Raw genomic sequence first — 24,041 nt, 5'->3', positions numbered from 1 at the left:
AGTGGTTCTTTTAAGGTGGAATTTCCAATGGATATTGCAGGAGACGTCTTGATAGTTGTTGATGTGTTGTAAAAGACCCACAAACTTTCATAAGTGTGCAATAAATTGCTTGTTTAGAGGAGCCCTATTACTATCTTTTGACTTTCTCATCTCTACCACCTATACCAGTAAAGAGCTAAGGTGGACAGACTTGCAGATGTTTAGAACATTTTTATTTTACAGTATTTAACCACTTCACTAGCATAAGTAGGAGATGTACGTTTAAAAAGAGGAGAGGGAAGGGTAAGTAATCATCTAGGTAACCTATGCTCTTTTGTGTGGACAAGTTGAGTTTGTCAATGTTTGTTTGTCATGATGGCTATGTATATTTTGCAGATTATACATAGCATGTGTTTGCCTATTGTGGGAAACAGGATACTGAACTAGATGGATCTTTCATCTTTTTATGTTAACACGCTAGAAGGTTCAAAAAACAAACACAAAGCCACCAAAATTGTATTCATATATGTAAGATTGGATTGAAATTGGGAAGAAAAACTTGTACGTAGAGGAAAATGCCTGTTAAGATTTGGTAGTCTCAATAACCATTTCAAATGGAACTTCCAGTTCAGACATCTGAAGATTTGAGTGAGGGATGGATTTGTACCTGATGCTTCTACATAGAATCATAGGATTGTGGAGCTGGAAGGGACCACAAGGATCATCTAATCCAACCCTCTGCAATGTGCAGAAAAACCAATTAAACCATCCATGAGAGGGGGCTGTCCAGCCTCTTTTTAAACACCTCCAGAGATGGAGAACCCACAACCCTCTGTAGGTAGACTGTTCCACTGTTGTACAGATCTTAATGTCAGGAAGTTTTTCCTTATATTTAATTGAAATTTAGGTAGCTGTAACTTATACCCATTATTTCAGGACCTAATTTCTGTGGCAATGGAAAATAGTTCTTAACATCTCTATGGCACCCTTTTATGTATAGGAAAGATAGCTGGATAAAGTCTGCCTGTTGGTATCTTAAATGCATTTTGGAATTTTAAGATGTGCATCCATACTTATAAAAGATTCACCATAATAGGTATTGTAATAATCATACAATACACAGCCCCCTGAGATATCAGGGGGGGAAATCTGTAACTTCTAGAAATTGATATATTTATGATATCTATGTTTTTCTCATTCTGAATCTTTGCGGAAGTTGAGGCTTGCAATGTTGCACACATCTAACATTAGCGAGCAAGAGAGAAACCACATGCAAGTAGAATACTTAACAGCTACTACTCTTCCTGTAAGGTGACTTAGTGGTTCCAAGTGCATTTTAATGAACACAGTGTTGCCTTTTCTCACAGTGAACTGTTTCCTCCCAAACCACTAAAACATTTAGAGCCTCTCTTTGATAGCAAATTACGTTAGTAGCAGTTACTTCTGATGCAAATGACTGTAGGATATGAGGTTCTCTGTGTCAAACGTAGGCCCAGCAAGAAGGAAAGAGATGGAAAAGTGATACCAATTTTTCTTCAATAAAGTGAACATTCTGCACCTCCTTTTTCTATGGAACAAAAAGGTAAGTCAATCTTTCCTAACAGAGAAGAAAGATGGGGAATTTTTCATACAGTGTTGCTTAGATGGCAGGTGCCATGTATCCCTCATGTTTGTAATTACTGTGTTTTGTCCTCAGGAGTTATTGAGTTAACAATAAACATGCTAACTCAGATTATATTGTACATTTTTCTGTTGGTTTAACATCCAAAAGCTAACTCAGTTCTGTTAAAAGTACCTGAAATGTTACTCATAAATACTGAAAATTAAAAAAGTCAGTTATTTCCAACAAAGGGAACATTCTTTATTGGCTACTTCAGTTTTTATTTGCTATTATACTTTCTACGGATTTACTGTTCTCATTATTGATTATTGTAGGGATGGCAAAACAATGCAGTTACATTTATTTGATGACTTTTAAAAATGCACTTCTATAAGGAAGCCATTGAGAGCTCGTATGGTATAATGTAGCAGCTATGACTATGAGTTGTGATCCAAAAGGTTTTCAGTTCAAATATTGCCTCAGCAGCCACAAACTCATTTGGTGGGGGAGAGTTGCTCTTAGGCAAGGCATATTTCTCAACCTCAGGCTCTTGTGCAAGAGAAGAGTAAAACTGGCCAAATTTTATTAGGATTACTGAAATAATGTATATGGGGCATGCCAGCTATTTTAAGACCTTCTGTAAGATTGCACAGGTAATTCCCATTGCTATTGTCTTTATCGTTAGATCCTTTCAAAGGCTCATCTCATAAAATTGTAATCATCTAATTACAAGTGTGGTGTAGTGGCTAAAGTGTTGGACTGGGAGTCAGGAGATCCGGGTTCTAGTCCCCACTCAGCCATGGAAACCCACTGGGTGACTTTGGGCCAGTCACAGACTCTCAGCCCAACCTACCTCACAGGGTTGTTGTTGTTGTGAGGATAAAATGGAGAGGAGGATTATGTACGCTGCCTTGGCTTCCTTAGAGGAAAAAAGGCGGGATATAAATGTAATAATAATAAATCTAATTCTTACTAAAGCTGATCTTTTGTTGCTTTTACAATATAGCAATAGAGAATATTTAACTGCACTGTGCCCTATAAACTCAGAAAACAAATTTACGTAGCAGTGAATTAGAGTGCTGGTACATGAACTTCTTTTTACAGTAGTTTCCCAAGGTAGATGGATATTTGCTGGTTACCTGTTATTTGGAAGAGAAATGCATCAGTAGTACAACACCAAAAATTAAACTTCAGAGATTTGACTGACTTAGGTTGTAATCTTATGCAGTTTTAGACTAAAAAAGAGAAAATGCCCTACAACATGCTGGCTGGGGAATGCTGGGATTTGCAAGACTTCTTTCTATCTAAATATACAAAGAGTTGCACTTGCAGTAAGTTATCTTCACTGATTGACTGTACGCACAGGCCCAGGCCCAGGCCCTTTTTGCTTTGCTGTGCTGTGATATGGTATTTGTTTACATCTATCTATGTTTAGTTAGTCTGCCTGATGAAAGTTGCAGAGTACTTTTTTTGGCAGACAATAGTTTTTAAAAACAAACAAACAAATTCCACTGTTAATTAAACTGTATATGTCTCTCTGTACAAACGTGTACTGAAATATGTAAATTGCTCATTTCTCAACGAAGATCTGAATTTGTGACGTTAAAAAGTGTAATTTATTTCTCTGTGGTTGGCTAGTGTGAAATGAGGCATTACACACTTTATGTGCCTTCCTTCCTCTTTGTTCTACAGCTAACTCTTTAACTTTGCAAGCTTCAAAACCTTTACGTCTGAGAATTCTCAATCATTCCTGTGTGCCTACTCCTTAGAAAAAGATTTGTGACTTCAGCATATGCCTTCCAATGTTACAGAGATAGGTAATTATTCTATGTTAAGCTCAGTAATATGTCAAAGAAGAAGATTCTTGACTCTTTCTCATTAAGACTTTGTTTTCTAAGAGCTTCTCTACATTCATGGAAAACCCGTTGTTTATCCGGCGCTGTTGTGCTTCCTGTTTCCTTGGCGGGATTGATATGAATTGATATGAATTCAATTACACAGGAAGAGAGGGGCAAGGGAAGGTCCTGCTGCTATTTTCTGGGGCTCCTTTAGATGGCAGGATTAGTTGAATTGGGGAACCCCTCCCTCCCCGGCATGTATGCAAAGGAGCGGGGGTTCTTGTCTGTTTCCTCACAGCCCACAGGAAAGCCAGGACTTCTGAGTAGAAGTAAGATTTTGCTGTAAGTTCACAACCTTTGTCACACTTACTTGGGAATAAACCCCATTGAATACAATGGGACTTACTTCTGAGTAGACACATGGGGATTGGATCTGCCTCCTTTTGAACTCCATCAGATGGGGGGAGAAATTACAGTTACCTACCGTTGCTTCTCCATGCCTGCTTTCATTGCACATGGCCCATTCAGTGGGCTGTTCTGATCCCACTGATTCTCCTGCACATAGCAGGAGATAGCAGCAACTTCTGTTTTTTAAAATATATCAGACTTTCTGGGTGGTTTTTTTGGTGGTGCGAGGAAGGCCAGAAGGGGCGGGAGGCAGACATCGTTTTAAGAGGGACCCACGAAAATCTGTGAGTTCCCAGCAACGAGTGTCCAATAAAATGCTCGTATGATGGAGCTCTTTGTTGCAGAGAGGCATTTTACCCTCTTCTCCCTCAGTTCAAAGTACTTCCTCGGCAGGTTCATAGTGCAATGCCAGCTTTACACAATGTCGATTTCGTGCCGTTAGGGTTTTATTCTAGTTTGCCTGTGATGTATTTTAAAATTGAATAAGGGGAGGGGGAGAAATTATGGGAGACCTCCTGTTTGAGCACAGGGTTGTTAAATTGACCCGGAAACTTCCACGAATGGCCAGAAACAAGCCTTTTATAAATAGCTTGTTTGGAGAAGCTGAGTTTTTAATATGCATTTATACAATAAGAAGTTTCCATAGCTTCAGAGCACATTGAACTATGTTCTTAAAATTCTTTGAGAGTCAGTTTATGTGTTGTGAGTGGGCTTTGTTCACACACCACATTGGCAGTGCGCTGACAGGGTTAAACAGTTCTCTGAGCCTGAAAATCACTACTTTTAGCAGTTTGGGAGGGAGTAAAATAAGCTCTCCCCTCCCATACTGCCAAAAGTAGTGATTTCCTGGCTCAGTTGGTTTTGAGTGTCATCAGTCAAGGCATAGAGCTATCACTTTTACATGAATTGGGATAAAGACAGGGCCATAATTTGCCTTTGGTCAAAAGCACAGTGCACACCCAATCCCTCCCCTCACACCCACCTCCCAAAGTCTTGTGCCTCCTTTACTAATTGGTAGAGTGGCCTGCCTTACATTTGCAAAACACCAGTCAAAGGGTAATCTTTCAGTCAGTTGCAGTCAGCATTTTATGGCTAGTTTGACCAAAATTTCCCACGGTTGTTATAGGCTTTTACTTAAATATAGTGTCATCTATACTTACACAGTAAACAGGAAATCCCATGTATCTGCCATTAGCAAACCTATAATGCCTGAAAGGAAATCACATCCTCTTGATTTGTGTGGGATGTGCATTAATAATAGCAGTGTTTTGTGCAAAACCTTTTTCTCTGCATCTTCAGACACAATTCAGACAAGATTCAGATGACAGATCCATTAGCTATTATGGCCTATAAATAATTGATTTAAAAATCTCTCTGTAGAGCATCCTGTCCTCACCCCATATTAGTTTTATATTTCACATTGATAGGATAAGAGGAAAATCAGGTAGCAAATAGTAGGATATGTATTTTAGTTAAGGTATCTTTAGTTTTGCAATTGTCTACAAGGAAACTCTGAATTTCTTGGCATTTCTTTTTATAGATTTGAATAGTTTTATTCTCTTTTTCATTTTTTTTCATAATCCACATAAAGCAAAATAACATATTTAAAAAGTGGGGGAGGAATTGTGGCCGGGGAAGGGGGTGGGTTGCACCAGAGTAAATAAGCCCTACGTTGGCCAGTCATGCTTATCTCATCATGAGACTGAGCACTGATGAATCATATTTCATAGCTCAGCTATGGCTGAATAACTTTTATGGCATGTATGTCAGCACACTGTGTGTTTTCTTTTTTCAGAGAAAACGGGAATTAGTAACAATATGGAAAAGAGATGAGGGTGGGGAACTAAAGTTTCCTTTTTCCTTTCCCCCTAGATCTTATAAGATATAATCTCCCTCCCAAAATTAATTTCCTAATATGAAATTCCTAAAGTTAAAACAAGGTAAGTAGGATTTCTCCCCCCTTTTCCTGCTCCCTCTCAATTTGAAGCACGGCCCACTTTTCTTGGCAAAATAATTAATCTAGACCGAACTATCATTTTGTCAGTTTAGGAGCTACTTGCAGAGACTGGGAACTTGAAGTTCTCTTACTTTCAGTAGGCTGCTGTGACCCAGCAAAGCAAGCATGTTCAGCAGGTGGTGAGATTTGGCGGGGGTGGGGGATGGCTTGCATGGAAAGGGACTCTTTTCATCCGTCTTGAAGACATAATTCAAATGAAAGAAGATCACAGGCTGTTAAAAGGATTCCTAGATCTTTTGATTGCTGAACCCTATCACTAGACTTCAGCAACATCCATCTTTTATAGGGGTGCTGTGGAAAACCAAGATTCTCTAAGATATTGTGAATATCAGGAGAGAAAATGTCCCAGGATCTTGACCTCAATTTACCTAAGGGACTGGAGCGAGAGGTTATTTTAGATGTCCTGTACCGTGACCAGATGTTGAGAATGGTGGAGGAAGACAGAATAAGGTATGTTACTATTTTGGAATATGCTGTGCCCTTGTTTCCCTCTGTTTTTGTATTGGTTTTGAATTTTCTCGTCTGTTCATTGCTAAAGGTCCCCTCTCAGCTTCTTAGTTGGATCGCTTTAGTGATGAAATTTTAGATGAAACAATTTGCAAGAAGAAACTTATGGAGTGCTTTTGTTCATTGAATCCTGCAATACATACTGTTTGCACTAAGAACTGATCTTGAACTTCTTTATCTCTTTCACAGGCAAACAAATAGGGTCCAACAGGTTAGATCCCACCACCCCAAGTTTCTCTTATTTTATCTATGCCAGGGATTCTTCAATGAGATTTGGAAAGCAATTATGTTCCAATGTGGTAGAAACACCCCCCTCCCCCCAGTAGATGCATTCAATGACTTTTACAAAATGGTTATCTACAAAAGGGACAAAGAAGCAAGCCCCACTCACTTATCTCCTGGGGTCAGCCAAATACTTCAGCATAACATTATAGTGTGTAAATGTTGTAGAAAAAGACATTTGGGGTTTATTTCTTTTTTATTCAATATGATTTCCCCCAAACAGCTTACAACATCAGAAGCAAAATTTAAAAACAAGATCTAATAAAGCAGCAATAATAATTCAACTTTAACATCTAAGGCATTTTTTAAAATTCACATTCAAAGGCCAGCGAGATAAAAAGTTAAAACCTCAGCATAAAAGACTAAAGCTCTCCTTAACCAAAGTAGACTGAAACAGAAAGTCTTAAGGGCTTCTCTGAAAATTAACAGAAAGGGAGTTGAATGTATTTACTGGAGGAGGGAGTTAGATTGGGCCCACCAATTTAATCGCTGCTGACAGTGGGAAATGAGTTACCATCCCCCTGCCCCCGCAACAGATCTTAAAGCTCATGCAGGTGTGTAGAGGTGCAGGTGATTCTTCAAGTAACATGGTCCCAAACTATTTAGGGTTTTAAAGTCAATGTCAGCAGTTTAAAGCAACCTTCTTGGAAGCAAATAGGTAGCCAATGGGTGAAAAATTGTTGTAATAAGATCCAAGTTCTTATTTTAATTGATTTTTTAATTGCAAATATCCACAAAACATGAAAAAGAAGACAGTGAAAAATTTACAATTTTATATAGTATAAGTACATGAGTTGAAAATATCTGTTTCAATAGGCTACAATATTCTTTAAAAACCCCAAAAAGGAGTTATACATAGACGTTGACAAAAATAGACCAAATATCCGTATATTTGTCCATTCTCGAGCGGTAACTACCACTTGTTTAAATGTTGATAGCATTATTAGGTTCTTAATCCATTGCATTATAGGAAATGAGCATTTTTATCTTTAAAGTGTTGTAATATCCAAGTGCCTCACCCCACCCCACCTCCAGGCCGCTGTATCTCCAATAGCTGAAGTTTCTGAACTCTCTTCAAAGGCAGCTCCATGTGAAGAGCACTGCAGACATCCAGTATGGATGTAACCATAGGCTGAGTAACTGAGGTGAGACCCGCAATATCCAGCTAGTGCAATTGATGCACCCATCTCAGCTGATAAAGGGCACTCCAGAGTACTGCAGCTACCTGCTCCTTCATAGACAACCCAGAATCCAGGAGGACCGTCAAACTGCAAATTTGTTTTTTCAAAGCGAGTGTGACCCCCATCTAGAACTATCAGAAAATCTCTATCCAGTTCTGTTGGCTTTCCCACCCTCAGCATTTCTGCCTTGTAACAATTAAATTTCAGGTAGTTTGCCCTCATCCCTCAGAAGTTCAACAGCCTCCTTGTGATCAGTATGTAAAAATGTGAGATAGAGAGCTTTGTGTTATCAGCATACTAATTATACTTTGGCTGAAACCTCTAGATTACTTATCCCAGTTGCTTCATGTAGATGTTAGAAGTGTAGGGGACAGGATAGAACTTTGTGGCACCCCAGAAGCTAAAGGCCACAGTGCAGAATAGAAGTTCCCCAGCACCACTGAGTGGGTGTGCCCAGCCAAGAAAGACCATAGCCAGCTTAATACCAAGCTAGCCAGGCCATTCCTGGCCAAGCAACCCAGAAGCATGCCATGGTCTCTGAGTGGTCCAGGGGTGGTATTCCCCCCTCTCCGCATCTACTTCCCAGATTAAATTACGAACCAGGATTACTAAGGATGTTTCTGCACTATGACTGGGTTGAAAGCCAGATTGGAGCGGATTCAAATAGAAATCAGTACTACCCAAGAGTGTCTGGATTTGGTTGGGATGCCATCCCCTCTTCAGGAACTTGCTCAAAAATGGAACTGTGTGGTAATTATCTAGAACCATAGGGTTCACATTTATTTTTTTTCCTGTAGAGGGGTTGATCTTTATTTTTTAGTTTACATTGATTGTTTCAATTACAGTATATTATGAATGAAAGTGATTTCATGCAACTACTTAGAGGCTGCAGTGTTACTAATTGTTTCAGAAACATTTATATTTTTGCAATCCCACCTGGTAAACAAATGTACATATTTTATTTTTTCTGGCTGGAAATAGAAAACTGAAAATGGAGCTGCAGCAGTGGAAAGGGGCAGAAGGTGCAAACTATGAATTTCGGGAGAAGTCGTGTGCCCGTTGTCAGAAGTCTTTTGGAGTGCTGTTCAATAGAGGCGCAGTGTGCAACGGGTGCAGTCATCAAGTATGCTCTGGATGTCGCATCACTCTGAATCCCTATTTGTGGAAGTGCACTGTCTGCTACGCTCATGAGTGAGAAATTCTACTGAACTTGCTCAAAAACAGAATTTCAGTTGTTGTTGGTTATTCATTAGTTGCTTTCTGAAATTAATTATGGCAGAGTCTGTATATTCATTGGACAGACAGAATATATGTCATGAGGATCAGGCCAGCAGGAATTACAGGGCTATCAGCAGCTGAAAAGGAAGGGGCAGCATGTGTTTTTAAATGGGAAGAGCAGAGAAGGGGAAATGGCATGGATCCTAAGAAAGTGTATGGAAGCAGCATAGAGCCCTGAAGAGGGGGGGGAGGTGTGTAACCCAGATGGTTGATAGTGTTTATGATAGATATGAGTTATTTTCAGAGTAAAAACTACTTTTGCTCATAAAGTCTGCTGCACAACTGGAAACCAAATTAGATAGAATAAGACACCGTTAACACAATTGGCAATTGCATGGATGGCTTTTTGAAAGTAAATTGCAGGAATAGAGGATTCCTAAACTGGATCGGGACCCAGGGTGGACGGGGAAAATGGGCTTTAACCCTTTGCACCCCACAGTGGCCCCAGTCCATATTACTATCCCTCCTCCCCCTAAGCCTGCTATTTGAACTGGGGAAAAGAAGTTCCCATTGAACCACAGGGAAAGCCAAAGTGATAGTTAGACTGTTGGACTGGGAGATCTGGGTTCTAATCCACACTTGGCCATGAAGTTTTCTGGGTTCGCCTTAGGCTCATTGCAAGAGGAAAAAAGGTGGAATATAAATGTAATAATAAAAAATAAAAATATTTTTCGCCAATGCAAAAAGCAGGTGTAGGGCCCTCGGTCTGGATTTGGACCACAGCCCATAAGGAAGGGTTAAAGCCACACTACCTACTACTCCAGAGTCCTAATCCAGGTTCTCCTGTTGCAATTTATAAGAAAAGCCATCCACACAATGCTAATTTTGTAAGTGGTGTCGCATCTAATTTGGTTCTTGGGTAATTAAATGTATCAGTATGTCGCATCAGTGTTGCCTGTCAGCAAAAGTTACTGTAACAACAGATATGTAAGAACATACCAACGGCTGTGGTGGATTGGAGAAGTGGCTCATTCAGCTCAGCCATTTGTCTATCAGTCTCAAGAGAGCTTTGCACGGATGGAGGGGCACAGTGGTGGTTTTTCTCTCCTGATCGTCCCCAGCACTTGGTAGTCAGAGTCCTTGACATGCACTTTCAGTGAGATGGGAGCTGTTTCCCTGTAATGTTGTGGTGAAATGAATGCTGGAACCAAATGAATACAGGAGCCAATCACAACACCTTTTTCTTTTGCAAAAAGCTCCGAGGGGAGATTTGCATCAGTGCTGTGCATCAGGGAAAGAGAGTTTAAATCTTTCTCCCGTGCAGATCCCCTCCGAAGCTGCTATTAGCCATGGAGTGAAAAACATACTGTTTCCTCCTCCACACCTAATAGCAGGTACACATACAGTCAATGTAGTGATCAATCTGTGGGTGATTCCAGACAGAGGGCAACTAATGCTACCAACCATTCAGAAGGCTTTGTGCAGCAATTCCATCTGTTTTCACCTAATGGATTTTCTGTGGCAAGAAAAAGGACAGAAGAAGCAGTGGGAAAACATGGGAGGGTTATAAATGGAAGATAACAATGCCTGCCCCCCCCCTTCCTGGGTAAAAGGCTGTGAATGAGGTGGGTGATGGCATGTTAAAAGTTTTATCTGGAAGCATTCTATTCCTGGACTAAACAACTTCAGTCTGCAGGTGAAACCTTGCATGACTGAATGCTTCTCTATATAGAAAAAAAAATCCTGCACATAGAAAACTGATATATCAGTGAGAATGCTAAGCTAACATTCTTTCCTCCAGAGATCTGGCTTATTAGCCTGCAGCCTGAAGTGATAAAGTCAAACAGGTTTTTCATCTCACCTGCAGTTTGTAAGAAGCAGGCATGGCGAGTGACATGTCCTCATAGCAAGAACAGTGAATAATTGCAATTGGGTATATTTGAGTACTGTCATTATATCCTTCATCTAAAATTCTTTAAATTTTCACACTGGTTATCTAGCTCCTGTTACGATTAGGTAATTTCCCTATCTCAAGTAGGTACAGTTTTGGAACCCATACTGCTTTACTCTGAAGGAACCGAATTTAGACATGCATAGATAATATATAAGAACAAAATTTTGGTCAGATAAAGAAAAGATCCAGTGGTCTGTTACAGATATAATGTTTCCCAATGTCTTAGACATGCTTGAAAGATCAGGAGTTCCTTCTGGTTCTCTGTCCTGCTTTCTCTTCCCTTTCCCTTTTCAACACAAATCATGGTGTAGTATTATGTCTGCACCAAGGTTAATGCTAATCATGGTTAGCTTTAAACAAGGTTTGCAAACTACCCTCAAACCCTGGTTTCAAGCTCTACTTTAAACCACAAAGGAGATGGTTTTTATTTTGTAATGAGTCGGTTTGTGGTCATGAAAATTCTTCCTTAAACAATGTATGTAGAAGGTTAAAATATTTGTTGTTTGCTTTTGCAGGGAAATTAAAATCAAAACAGGCGAGTGGTTCTTTGAGGAGCGAGCAAGGAAATTTCCAGCTGAAGGTAGTTATTAAAAAGCAGCAGGGAACTATTCTACAACGTTAAATTGGATGAAAGATAAATTGTTAATCTATTATGTCTATTTCATATTTTAGCAAGAATAATCTGGAATAAAAATAGATTCTATAGCATGCAAACATATGAGTGCATAAAACTGCAAAATGCAATTTCTTTTGACTACAATACTGGAGATTATATTAAGTATGCTAAATCAGTACAATGTATTCTACATTGGCTGTAAACACCGTGAATAACAGTTTATACTAAATCGATGTCCATTTGCCATAGGCAGCAATGATTACCCCTTATATCAGATACAATAGTTTTATTACAATTATTTTAAATATTTTTGAATTGTGTCTAGAGGGCGATGGGAATCTGGCTTTGGGATGAGTTACTGTGGCTTTGTGGGTCTTGGGGCTGCCTGAGGCCTGCTATGTGTTCGAGAGGTGAGGAACCTGTGTGCCAGAATGTGCTATGGTGTTCGGAGGCAACCCCGTTGGGGAAGACAGCTGAGACATTGAGGAACTGTTTCTCCTTCCAACTTGCCTCCTCAGTAATGCTGGGGCTTGCCTACAGTCCCCTTGAGTGTGTGGGTGCTGCTATGGAATGCCGGGTCAGTTAATGGGAAAGGATGCATTAATTCAAACCTAATTCTGGAAGAATATGCCAACCTGGCTTGCAGTACTGAGGCCTAGTTGGATGAAAAGGATGGGATCAAGTTCCCCCAAATGTGGGCACCAGGTTTTGCAGAACAGCACCAAGGTCGGCTTGAGGGGAAGGGAGGAGGGGTAGCTCTGGTCTTTAGGGAATCCATCTCTCTGATCAGGTACCCAGTCCAGTAGTTAGCAAGCTTTCGATGTCAATAACTGATGTTGGGATCTCAAGCCAGGATTGGGATTGGTGTACCGATCAGCCCACTGCCTAACAGTCTCCCAGTGTGAGTCAAAGTCTGCTTGCGCAATGTTAGATGTCACCCTTTGTCTTTGACGCAGTGTTATCATTCTGTCTTTAATAGTTTACAACAAGTTTCCTAGACTAATGGTTTAAAACAAAAATGGATTGATTTGTTTTTGGAATTCTTTCAGAGAAAGCTGGATGAGAATAAAGATGTTTGTTTTGACAACTGTCTAAATATACAAGATTATTTCTATAATTCTCAGTGTTGCTTTGAGTAGAATTTGTCAACAATATTCATTGTCCTGCTCAGTGACTTGTGTTACATGATGAATTCAAACAACGCCCTCTCTTGGCATTTTTTTGTAATGAAGGAATTATGAAGTCCTGAAGTAGCTTAATGTATTGCTATAGCCATTATTAGTGGTAATTGGTTTTTTTCCATGATAGATTTAGAGCTCCATCAGACGAGTGTTTTATTGCATGCTCGTTACTGGGCACTCAAGGATTTTTGCAGGTCCCTCTTACAGTGTTGTCTGCCTCCTGCATGCCTCCCGTCCCTTCCAGCCTTCTTCACACCACCGACTTATTTTTAAAGATGGAAGTTGCCACTATCTCCTGCTGTGTGCAGGAGAAGAAGCAGGATCAAAATGGCCCACTGAAGGGGCCACATACAAGTTGTTTACTTCCTCTTTCAAAAGAGGAAGTAATGAGGGGAAAACGCACAGGCGGAGAAGCGACTGTGAGCAAATGCGATTTCCCACTGTGTGATGATGCTTTTACAATAGAAAGTTCATCTGTCACTATTGCAATCTCTAGATGAACCTTTTGTAGAATTCAAATAAAACTCAAACAGCCTCATAGTCACAGAACCAAAAAATTTACATAAAGTGAGCCGTTGCTTTCTTTGTCCTAGAAAATGAATAAGAAATGATTAGGTAAAATGGGATTTTTAACTAGAATATTTCTTTTCATTAAAGAGCAACTAAGCTCTTGAATAGTTACTAGCACTAGAAACTATGCAGAAGCTGGTCCAGTTAAAATCTACAATCCTGCACAAGCTGAATCTTCTTAAATCCCGTTGAAGGTAATGGGATTTAAGCTGACTGGCTGTGTGAAGGATTGCAGCAAAGTTTTCCTATTTTGTGACTCTCTTGGAGCAATAACACATGGATGAACTAACAGCAGTTAATTGCCTCTGTGGGCAACCAGTCCACCGTAATTTCCACAAGGGCAACACAAGCTCCTGACGCAGAGTTAAAAATGGGGAATGGCAGAAAGTAGGACTATCAATCAGTTAGTTTTTGTTAACTAATCATCTTCCTTTTAAGAATTGATTATTTACATTTAATTGCTTGATTAATGTAAAGTTTATATTAAACCTCAATAAAGGTGTCCTTTAATCTGCAACTGTTACAATGTTCTATTGCTGCTGTTATAATTTTATTGGTGTGCTGTATTTGTCTTTAAATGGAATCTGCCTTGAGAACCTTTGACAAAAAGCAGGCTAGTCATTTGACAAATAAAACAAATAAATGTATTTTATTGAAAAGATTTCTAGGTTGCCTCTCAGCAGAATCTTTCAAGATGACTAGCTATACCAAATATTAAAACAACTCCCCATTTAACATTAACCCATTTTTAAAGCCTCCATCAACAGTAAACAACAACAAAAAACATCTGCACAGTTAAGAGCAGGAGTTAAAGCAGCAATAAAAGAAGAAACAGTAAAATATCCATTAAAAGCCTAGTAGGATAAAATTGTTGCTGCCAGTGTCCCAAGGGTTCCTCTCTTTTTTCCTTGAGTATCCCAAGGAGAGCATTATGGATGTGACCACTGAAAAGGGTCTGTCTGTAGTCACTACTCACCTAATTTTTAGGGTGGCAGCACCTGGAACAGGAAGGGTGAGATAATGGACGTATGAAGCTTCCATATCAGTGTCACATCATTGGTCCATTTAGCCCAGTATTGACTATTCTGACTTGCAGCAGCTCTCCCAAGATCTTAGGCAGAGGCCTTTTCCCGTCACCTACTACTTAATGCTTTTAACTAGAGATGCCAGGATTGAATCTAATCCCTTAATGCAGCCTTCCCCAACTTGACAAACAGGGCTGTAACTTTTATCATTCCATTGACCATGCTGGCTGGGAATGATGGGAGTTGGAGTCCAACACATCTGGAAGGCACCTGGTTGGAGAAGGCTGCCTTAACGTATGTCAAACATGTGCTGTCCGACTGAGTCTCTGCCTTCTCCCAAATGTAATAACAAAAGCTACTCTGTGTTTAAAAAAAAGTATATTATTTCCCATTTCCTATTACAATACTTCTCCAGAACCGAAATACATAAATGTGAGCTTTAATTTGTAGCCCAAACAATGAAAATTTATTGTAATTGATTAAAACTGGCCCCACCAATTAACATTTGAAGTGCTGTATTTGTTCCACGTGCATGATCTCAGGAATAGTTTTAACAACTCCATAAGGTATTGATCAGGATTATCCTGGTATTTTGGGGTAAGGAGATGAGTCCCAAGGCTATCCAGTCAGTTCGTGGCATAGATCTAAACAAGAGACTCTTAATTGGTTTATGTTGCAATCCTATACTTACTCACATCGGAGTAACTTCCTTTGAGCTCAAGTGAGACTTCTCAGTAGACATGTATTGGGTTGTTAGCTACTACTAATTAACAGTAGGAATTATTTCCTTCCATTTATCCTCTTTGGGAACATAAGAACCTGTGCACAGTTGGCTTCTTTCTCACTTCATTTCTTTAATGCCCAATCTCCTGCAACCTTTGTACTGGCACTGGTATTACAGGCTGTGCTGACATAGGGGATAGAGCTTCCTGACATATACGAGTGTTCTCTTGACATGATTAGTAAGCAAGGTGTACAATGCACAACCATGTCCTTTTTTGGTGGCATGACTTGATATGGAAGATCAGGCAACATTGTGAGAAAATCATTTTTACTGCCACTTCATTTGATTATGCCAAAGAGTTATTTTCTAGATTGTTAATAATTGATCTCATGTAAGTAGATACAATAGCATATCAGAATTTTCACTGTTAATAATTGACACTCAGTACCTTTATTGCTTTATGTCATTCATCATTTGTGAAATGTGATTGATTAATTGAATCAGTGAATTGCCTCTTAGTAGATTGTCAGTCCAAAGCTCTATCAGCAGAAAAATATTTGTTATTATTATTGTTAGCATAGTAGGTGATTATACAGATTTATAATTGCTCAAATTGTGTTTTGTGTAGAAAGAAACGTTTATAGCTTTCATTTCATAGTATTACTCGCTATTTTTTTCAGCTGCAATTTAGGTTAGTACCATCTATTCTTACACATTTGTTGATCCAAAATCCAGAAGTAAACTTAAGATCACATTTTTTTAAAGAAAAATAGCCACAAAACCTCTTGAACTTTTAACCCTTAAATGGTTGGCAGTATTGAAGTATACAGACAGAAACAGTTGACAAAAAATTGCAATGAAAATATTTGTTATGTGAAATACAAGTTTATTGCTACTTAATGACCTTGGTGGGTTCTTTTCTTGCTTCATAGGTAGACACGAAACCGCTGGTGCAAAGCTCTTGAAATCTTATCAAAAACTACGGTAAGGACAAGAAGGTTGACTTGTCCTAGAGAGGTTGATGCAGTACAAGGAGTGTATTGTGCAATGCAAAATAAGCTGCCCCTTGAAGCTTCCATCAGATGTCAATGTTTAATATCAAGAGCTTGTAATGGAATAAGCAGAATAATAAGACGTTTTGGTGCCTTTGCTGCACTCTTTGAATGACTTAGGGCAGGGGTAGACAACCTTTTGGGGTTTCTGTGCACATTTGACATTTTGAAAAGTGCCCCAGGAACCACCATAAATCAGCCTGGGTGGTAAATGTTGGGAATGCTCTCTTCTTTGGATTCTCATTTTTCTTACTCCTCCTTCTCTGAATTTTCACTTGCGTTGCCGTTCTTTCTGGCTTTTTACTTTTCTTGTCCTCCACTTTCTGGATTTTCACATTTCTTTTCCCCTCTGCCTCAAACCATTTTAAAACATGACACAGTTCTGCACAACTCTATTAAAGTCAATGGAGCAAGATGGGGATGTCATGCCAAAAAATGGCAGGGGGATGGGGAAGCCCAGCCCCATCAAGGATCCTTGAAACAACAAGGTCCTTGGCAGTGGGTGAGCTTCCTCCTCTCTCCCATCTGTGTTTTGGCAGGGGATCCTTTCCACTATCTCTATTAAAAATAAAGGAGTGATCTTGTGCCATTAATTTTAATAGAGGCAGGGGAAAGTGTGACACTTGGGGTCTTGGCAGGCGCTGTGTTGCCAACCCCTGACTTAGGGCAATATGAAACATAGTAAACACATGGTTGCCACGAAAAATGGCAGGCCCATGTCAAGTTCCCCAGCTCCGTGTCCATCATATCTAGTGCAGCTTACCCCATGTCCTGATTTCATTACTTTGTATGTTTCTCTTTTCATGAGCCTGTCTTGACGATAGCACATTGGTGCCGCGAGCCCTCTAACCCCCGCATTTGCATTCCTCCATGTTATCCCTACACAAAGGAGCAAGCGTGGGCTTTGCAGATGAGGAGGAGCAGCCATCCCGTGCACTGGGGCGCCCATGCCTCCACAGTCCCTCCAGGGTTTTTTTAACCCTTTTTTCTGGAGGAGGCATGGAGGCAGCCATTCGGCTCGCTGGCCCGCCCCCTCCTCCCTGTCTGGGTAGATGGTCACCAATCAGGGTTCATCATCTGCCCAGACACGCCTCCGAAGCAGCTCCGGAGCAAGACAACAGACAGCAGATGGCGTTGTTGCCTCGGTCCAAGAGAAAAAAAGTTGGGGTAAGTCCCCGACTTTTTAAATTCAGAGCTCCAGGGGAAAGCCCTGGGGTCACTGCAGATCCTCTCGTCAAGACAGCCCCCATGTCATCATCAGCCAAAGATGTGGAGCAGACCTGAGGAAATAGCGTTATACTCCTGGGACAAAGGGCAAGTTGAGCTACACCTTAAAGAGCAAGATTTGGGTCCTTAATGCTGGGCTTCCATTTTTGGTGGAAGCCCCCATGTTTATTTTAATTCCACATTTTAAGCTGGTATGCCTGTACTCTCATTTGATTACATTCAGTAAGGTCTCACTGTACAAGCAAGACAAGTAGTGTCATGCAGCAGTAATATTTATTGGAACACCAGTGAAACAACGTATAGTTTTCAGATGGATGGTCAAGGATGTCTTGCAGTGTCACAAAAGAAACTAGGAACAGTTTCATATCACGCATAGCCACTCACAATTCAATATTGTGTTCTTGCATTCTCTGAAACACTGCGGAGAACCTAGGGTGCATGTCTTGGATCATGCATCACAATGGTTTGGCACAGCAAAATGTCTTGGCCTGGTTCTGCTTTCATTCTGACAATTTCAATAGAACATTTCCTGTATATTTTAAGTATCAGAGTGAAAGTTTTCTTATTTATTTATTTATTTATTTATTATATTTCTATACTGCCCAATAGCCGGAGCTCTCTGGGCGGTTCACAAAAATTAAAAACATTCAAAGTATAAAACAACAGTATAAAACCATAATATAAAATACAATATAAAAGCTCAACCAGATAAAAACAGCAGCAATGCAAAATTACAAATTTAAAACACCAAGTTAAAATTTATTTTTAGACTGTTAAAATGCTGGGAGAATAAAAAGGTCTTCACCTGGTGTCTAAAAGCATATAATGTAGGTGCCAAGCGAACCTCCTTAGGGAGCTCATTCCACAGCCGGGGTGCCACAGCAGAGAAGGCCCTCCTCTTGGTAGCCACCTGCCTCACTTCCTTTGGCAGGGGCTCACGGAGAAGGACCCCTGAGGATGACCTTAGGGTCCGGGCAGGTACATATGGGAGGAGGCGTTCCTTCAGATAACCTGGCCCCAAGCTGTTTAGGGCTTTAAATGTTAATACCAGCACTTTGAATTGGGCCTGAACCTGGACTGGCAGCCAATGAAGCTGGGAAAGGACTGGCGTAATGTGGTCTCGTTGGCCAGTCCCTGTTAGTGGACAGGCAGCTCAGTGCTATGAATACAGTTTGGCTGCAGAGGTGCAATCCGTCCTACATCTAATATAGGATTCAGATATCTCAGCTTGGCTGCTTCATTGTCGTTTGAAACGTAACATGGCAAAGACTGAATTGCTTGTTTTTCCTCCTAAACCTTCTCCTCTCCTCTCATTCTCTCTTACTGTCAACGATGTCAAGCTTACTCCGGTCAAGGAAGCTCGTAGTCTTGGCTTTATATTTGACTCCTCGCTCTCCTTTACTCCTCACATCGAGGCAGTAGCTAAATCCTGTCGTTTCTTCCTATATAATATTGCCAGGATTCGACCATTTTTGTCTGTCTCTTCTGCCAAGACTCTCGTTCACGCACTGGTTATCTCTCGGCTGGACTACTGCAACCTTCTTCTCTCTGGCCTTCCTTCGTCTCACATCAGTCCGCTGGTCTCTGTCCACCACTCTGCCGCTAAGATCATCTTCCTGGCCCGCCGCCCTGACCATGTCACTCCACTTCTGAAATCTCTTCATTGGCTTCCAATTCACTCCAGAATCCAATATAAACTTCTCCTGCTGACCTTCAAAGCTCTTCACGGTCTAGCTCCTGCCTATCTCTCCTCTCTCATCTCACACTATCGCCCCGCTCGGGCTCTCCGCTCCTCTGATGCCATGCTTCTCGCCTGCCCAAGGACCTCCACTTCCCTTACTCAGCTTCATCCTTTTTCTTCTGCTGCCCCTTACACCTGGAACGCTCTTCCAGAACACTTGAGAACTACAAACTCAATCACTGCTTTTAAAACTCAGCTAAAAACTTTTCTTTTCCCTATAGCCTTCAAATATTGAGTTTGTTCTGACTCTATACTGTTAGCTTCACCCTACCCGGTGCCTGTTTACACTTCCCTGTGCCTGTTTGCATTCTCCTTCCCTCTTTATTGTTTACTACAACTTATTAGATTGTAAGCCTATGTGGCAGGGTGTTGCTATTTACTGTGTTATCTGTACAGCACCATGTACATTGATGGTGCTATATAAATAAATTAATAATAATTAATAATAATAATAATAATAAGAACCCTGCCGACTGATCAATGAAACCTCCACTCCCAAGTCTTTCAACTGGGAAAGAGCAGTACTGAATTGTACCAGCTTTCTTTTGATCCTAGCGACCTTGTGATAAATTTCAACCATGACTATCCAAAGCACTGCCCCTCAGCGCTGCAGTTCAGTCCAATACCCCCATGTGGCACTGTGGTATGGCTTCTGGATTAGTCCTAGCAGTGACCTGGGAAGTGTCGTGCTTACTGTGAGATGGGGTAGGGAGCCCCCTTCCAGGCTACCTCACGTTAGCATTTTGGCCCTTATCCTTAATTCCGTGAACTGCTTTGCTTGCTAAGATAAGGCTGAAAGAGGGTTTAAGTTGTTTGTAAATTTTCAGTAAATTCTTGCTCAATACCTTTTCAAATTTACAGCTCTGTTGAAAGAGCAAAGGTTAAAAATAAATACTAAGACTGTCAGGAATGTGACAGACAGACAGCAAATATGTTGTGGCAAGAATACTCATTGAATCTTTACGTCATTAAGACTGGAAGGCCACTTCTCAGCAAAATACTTAACTCTACATCTAATTTAGGCCTTTACCTGATATCTGGCATATTCTGTTTTCTACTATTCTGTAAAGTAAATGTTAATTTGGTGAGTGGAAATGTTATATTTCTTTAAATGTTCTTAATGGTTAGATGACAATTTTACTGACCAATCCTGTAAATATAAACATATTTTACACTTAAGAAAAAAAACATTTTAAAGAAGGCTTTGGGCTGAAATTTCAAACAGTTCCCCCCTTGGCCATGTAGTGTGTATTCCCATATGCTGATAACTACAGTCATGAACTAGTTGTGGGGGGAAATGAAGACAAACCATGGGGTCCCAGAAGCATTAGTTGCTGAGCTTAGTTGTATTTAAATGCTCTTTTAGCATAATTCTATGACCTCTAGACAGCATCTCAGGGACCAGAGGGGGCAGCGGATCTCCGCTTCCAAGGCTTTAGTCAGAGCTCCGGTCTTAGAGGAGGACAACAAACTGTGGATCTCTCCCCTTTCAGTCCCTTACCAGCCACCAACAGAAAGCTTGCTATCACAGGAAGGAAGGAGTGAGTGTATTGGGGGTGGGCCAGTGGGTGGACAGCCAGTGAGCCCCCACCTCTGCCAGAGTGAGCGGCTTAGACTACCTCAGAGGCCTATCTGATGAAAAATGCTATATTGGAGAACAGAAAGGCTAGAAAAATATGGAGAAGAGGAGGATTATGTACTCCACCTTGGGTTCCTTGGAGGAAAAAAGGTGGGATATAGATGATGATGATGAGCCTTTGTCACTCCTCCTGCCCTGCTGGCAAGAGCCTAGAGGCAATAGGATGGACAGAAACCTCCAGTCTCAGAGGCCACTGTCATTTGGTTCTCTAGTCCATGGGATTGCTCTCTTTGTATGCTAAATGCATACAAAGTTCAGAGGACTGGGGAAGTTCAGAGTACATGGGATAATGGACTGATAGATAAATTAGCTTTTCTTTTGCTAAGGCTACTGTCTTTAGGTGATGAGCTTCTTGACTTACTTCAGTAGGTTGCCAAGAGGTTGATGTATGTTTATGTCCTGCTTTGCATCTGATCTGTTTGGGAGTTTATGCTGAGTAGCATTTAGACGATGGCCTATTCAGTTGTGATACCTCTGTTATGAAATCCCTTTGCTAGCAAGGTCTGCCGTGCCACCTTGTTAGGCATCAGATGACCATTTTCCCATTCTTTAGATTGATATTTGGTCTCTGTTTATTACTGCTCTATTTAGATTGCTTTTGTGATTATATTTTATGCTATTATCCTTTCATTTCTGTTTTTATTGTAAACCATCTTGAGTGATCATATGTTCAGAATGGTGATTGATGGCTTAAAATAACATTCTAAATTCTGGAAAAGTGGAAGGAGTGAGCTATGGTGAACAGTACATCACAGAAATATACTTAAATACTTTTGGTTACATTCTTCACCCCCTTTAAATTCTCAGTGACATATCGGTGGTTCCTCCGACTCCCCCTCCGTTTGCTGAATCCACAGATGGAACTAATCCAGAGGTAATGTATAGTTCTGTCTTTCAATTCAATGGAACATCTATACATAAAACAGTTAGTGCTGTTAGCTATTATTTCCTTTCTGTATAATGCTTATATTTTAATCTTTTAGTTTCTTTTCCTGATAGACCTGGGGCATTGTACAATGTATGACTGTACAATGTACAATCATACATCGTATACAATCATACAACGTATGATTGTATAGGAAATTGGGTGGGGTGGTGGTGGAGAGGAAGAAGGTTGGATTTAAAGAGCAAGGAGTGAATGGATAAAGGGTGCCAAATCCTACCCCCCTGTAGTTTATCTCTGCAATTTGTCTCCCAACGTAATCCCCCCCTCCTAGGCATGCTTGAACTTGGGAAGAGGGACTACAGGTAGATAAGGGGCAGGTGGAAGAGGATTCTGCACTCCTCACCCTCCATGGCCCTTCTCCTCCCCCACTTTCTACATGACTGTGGCAGATCCAGATTTAAACATTGGGATCTGCAGCCATCATGTCTCATTTGATCCTCAGTCATTAGGAATAAACCCAAAACTCTTTTGACGAAGTGCACAGGGTCATGACTGACTGCCATTACGTTTTCTGTAGTGATTTGTTTGATCACAACAGGTCCTCAGACTGAGCGAGTCAGCCACTTAAACTTCTTGGCTTGAACAATAACTCTGCTATGAGGTTATGGTAGGCATGACTGTTACTTAACATCTTAAATAAAAGAGACTCCTCTCATTTTAAAAATGGTGTAAAAACGTATAATGACAGGGATGTATAGGTTATTTTTTGAGAAATATGGATGTTTTCTAAGTAGGGTTGACTGGAGAAGTCCAGTTGTGTTGAAAAGCTGGTGGTGAAGAACCAAATGCGACCCTCCTGGGTGCCCAGATGGCCATTCCCCCTTCCCCTGACTTTGGTGGCTTCCCAACTTTTGTTCGGTTTCCCCCCATTCTAAAAGGTGTGGTGATGGCCACCAATTTGGATGGCTTTAAAAGGGGGTTGGAGAATTTCCTGGAGGAGAAGGCTATCAATGGCTACTAGTCTTGATGGCTATGTGCTACCTCCAGGATCAGAGGCAGTGGCCCAACACCAGTTGCTGGGGAACATGGGTGGAGGGCACTGTTGCACTATGTCCTGTTTATGGTTCCCTGGTCGACAGCTGGTAGGCCACTTTGTGAATAGAGTGTTGGACTGGATGGATTCTGGGTCTGATCCAGCAGGGCTCTTCTTATGTTGCAATGCCTTTTTCTAAGGCTTAGTTACTGGCAATAAGAGGTTTAAGCTAAAACATGCTGTTAACTTTGGCCCCACCCCCTTTGCCTTCGGTCCCACCCACCACTAGAATGTAGAGATGCCCCCAAGAGCATCTCCAAAATTCAATTCGGTCCACAGGTTGAAAGGGGTTCAACACCCCTGAGTTAACAGTGGTTATTGTTGCTAAAAAAAATGCTGGTTTGTATATAAGCCACGACTGTCCCAGCAGTCAGAGAGAGGTGAGAGGTTCAATATAAATGCATTCCAAAAGAAATTACAAAAAAATAATAATAATATTCCAGGTATGTCATTTGCTTTTATTTGTCACATAATTAAAGCAGACATGCTTTGGTAGATACAAAAGGATTGGACTGAGCTCTCTGTCCTTTTGCGCTGACACTTCCACTCATGCCAAAATGTTTCCCCTAATTGCTTGGCTACAGAAATGATAGCTCTGTTTACAGTCTTGCATGAAGGCTTCCTTTGCCGTTACTAATGGGTGCATGTGACATGAGAAGCCCTGACAAAACAACCCTTTTATCTTTTTCTTTCTCTGTATTGCAGGAGCGTGACCAGAGTAAAAGTTTCCACAGGTCTATGGAAAACTTATTTCTGTCTTTTGCAACACATATGAGAAGTAAGTGTTCTTAAGGGCATTGCTATCCTACAGTATGGTTTTATATGTTTCACTTTGTCACCATGCAAAAGGGGTCAGGCTTTTAACAGATATCCAAAGGGAGTATTCAGCTCCCTTTGTCTTGCTTTGAGAGTCTCAAAACTTAATGGAGGAGGATTCATAGAATCATAGAATAGCAGAGTTGGAAGGGGCCCACAAGGCCATCGAGTCCAACCCCCTGCTCAATGCAGGAATCCATCCTAAAGCATCCCTGACAGATGGTTGTCCAGCTGCCTCTTGAAGGCCTCTAGTGTGGGAGAGCCCACAACCTCCCTAGGTAACTGATTCCATTGGCGTACTGCTCTAACAGTCAGGAAGTTTTTCCTGATGTCCAGCTGGAATCTGGCTTCCTTTAACTTGAGCCCATTATTTCGTGTCCTGCACTCTGGGAGGATCGAGAAGAGATCCTGGCCCTCCTCTGTGTGACAACCTTTTAAGTATTTGAAGGGTGCTATCATGTCTCCCCTCAATCTTCTCTTCTCCCGG

At 40.8% G+C, this 24,041-nt stretch overlaps 1 protein-coding gene across 2 annotated transcripts in view; it reads left to right on the top strand.

Moving 5' to 3' along the window:
* The first annotated feature begins 3,317 nt into the window (after positions 1 to 3,317).
* SYTL3 (synaptotagmin like 3) overlaps positions 3,318 to 24,041 on the top strand; it is a 41,380-nt gene continuing 20,656 nt past the window's right edge. Inside the window, exons 1-8 of one of the 2 annotated variants that reach the window (XM_063125679.1) lie at positions 3,318 to 3,396; positions 5,698 to 5,765; positions 6,129 to 6,292; positions 8,794 to 9,003; positions 11,500 to 11,564; positions 16,033 to 16,084; positions 21,567 to 21,633; positions 23,444 to 23,516. In XM_063125679.1, the coding sequence (XP_062981749.1) occupies positions 6,183 to 6,292; positions 8,794 to 9,003; positions 11,500 to 11,564; positions 16,033 to 16,084; positions 21,567 to 21,633; positions 23,444 to 23,516 (577 nt within the window). In that variant the 5' untranslated portion in view covers positions 3,318 to 3,396; positions 5,698 to 5,765; positions 6,129 to 6,182. Of the gene's footprint in view, positions 3,397 to 5,697; positions 5,766 to 6,128; positions 6,293 to 7,711; positions 7,777 to 8,793; positions 9,004 to 11,499; positions 11,565 to 16,032; positions 16,085 to 21,566; positions 21,634 to 23,443; positions 23,517 to 24,041 lie in introns of those variants that run through there. The other variant, XM_063125680.1, reaches the window with a different exon arrangement.

The sequence above is a fragment of the Elgaria multicarinata genome, chromosome 4, assembly GCF_023053635.1.
Source record: "Elgaria multicarinata webbii isolate HBS135686 ecotype San Diego chromosome 4, rElgMul1.1.pri, whole genome shotgun sequence".
NCBI lineage: Eukaryota > Metazoa > Chordata > Lepidosauria > Squamata > Anguidae > Elgaria > Elgaria multicarinata.
The sequence above is the reverse complement of the archived record's forward strand: the minus strand, read 5'-3'. Positions and strand labels throughout refer to the sequence as shown.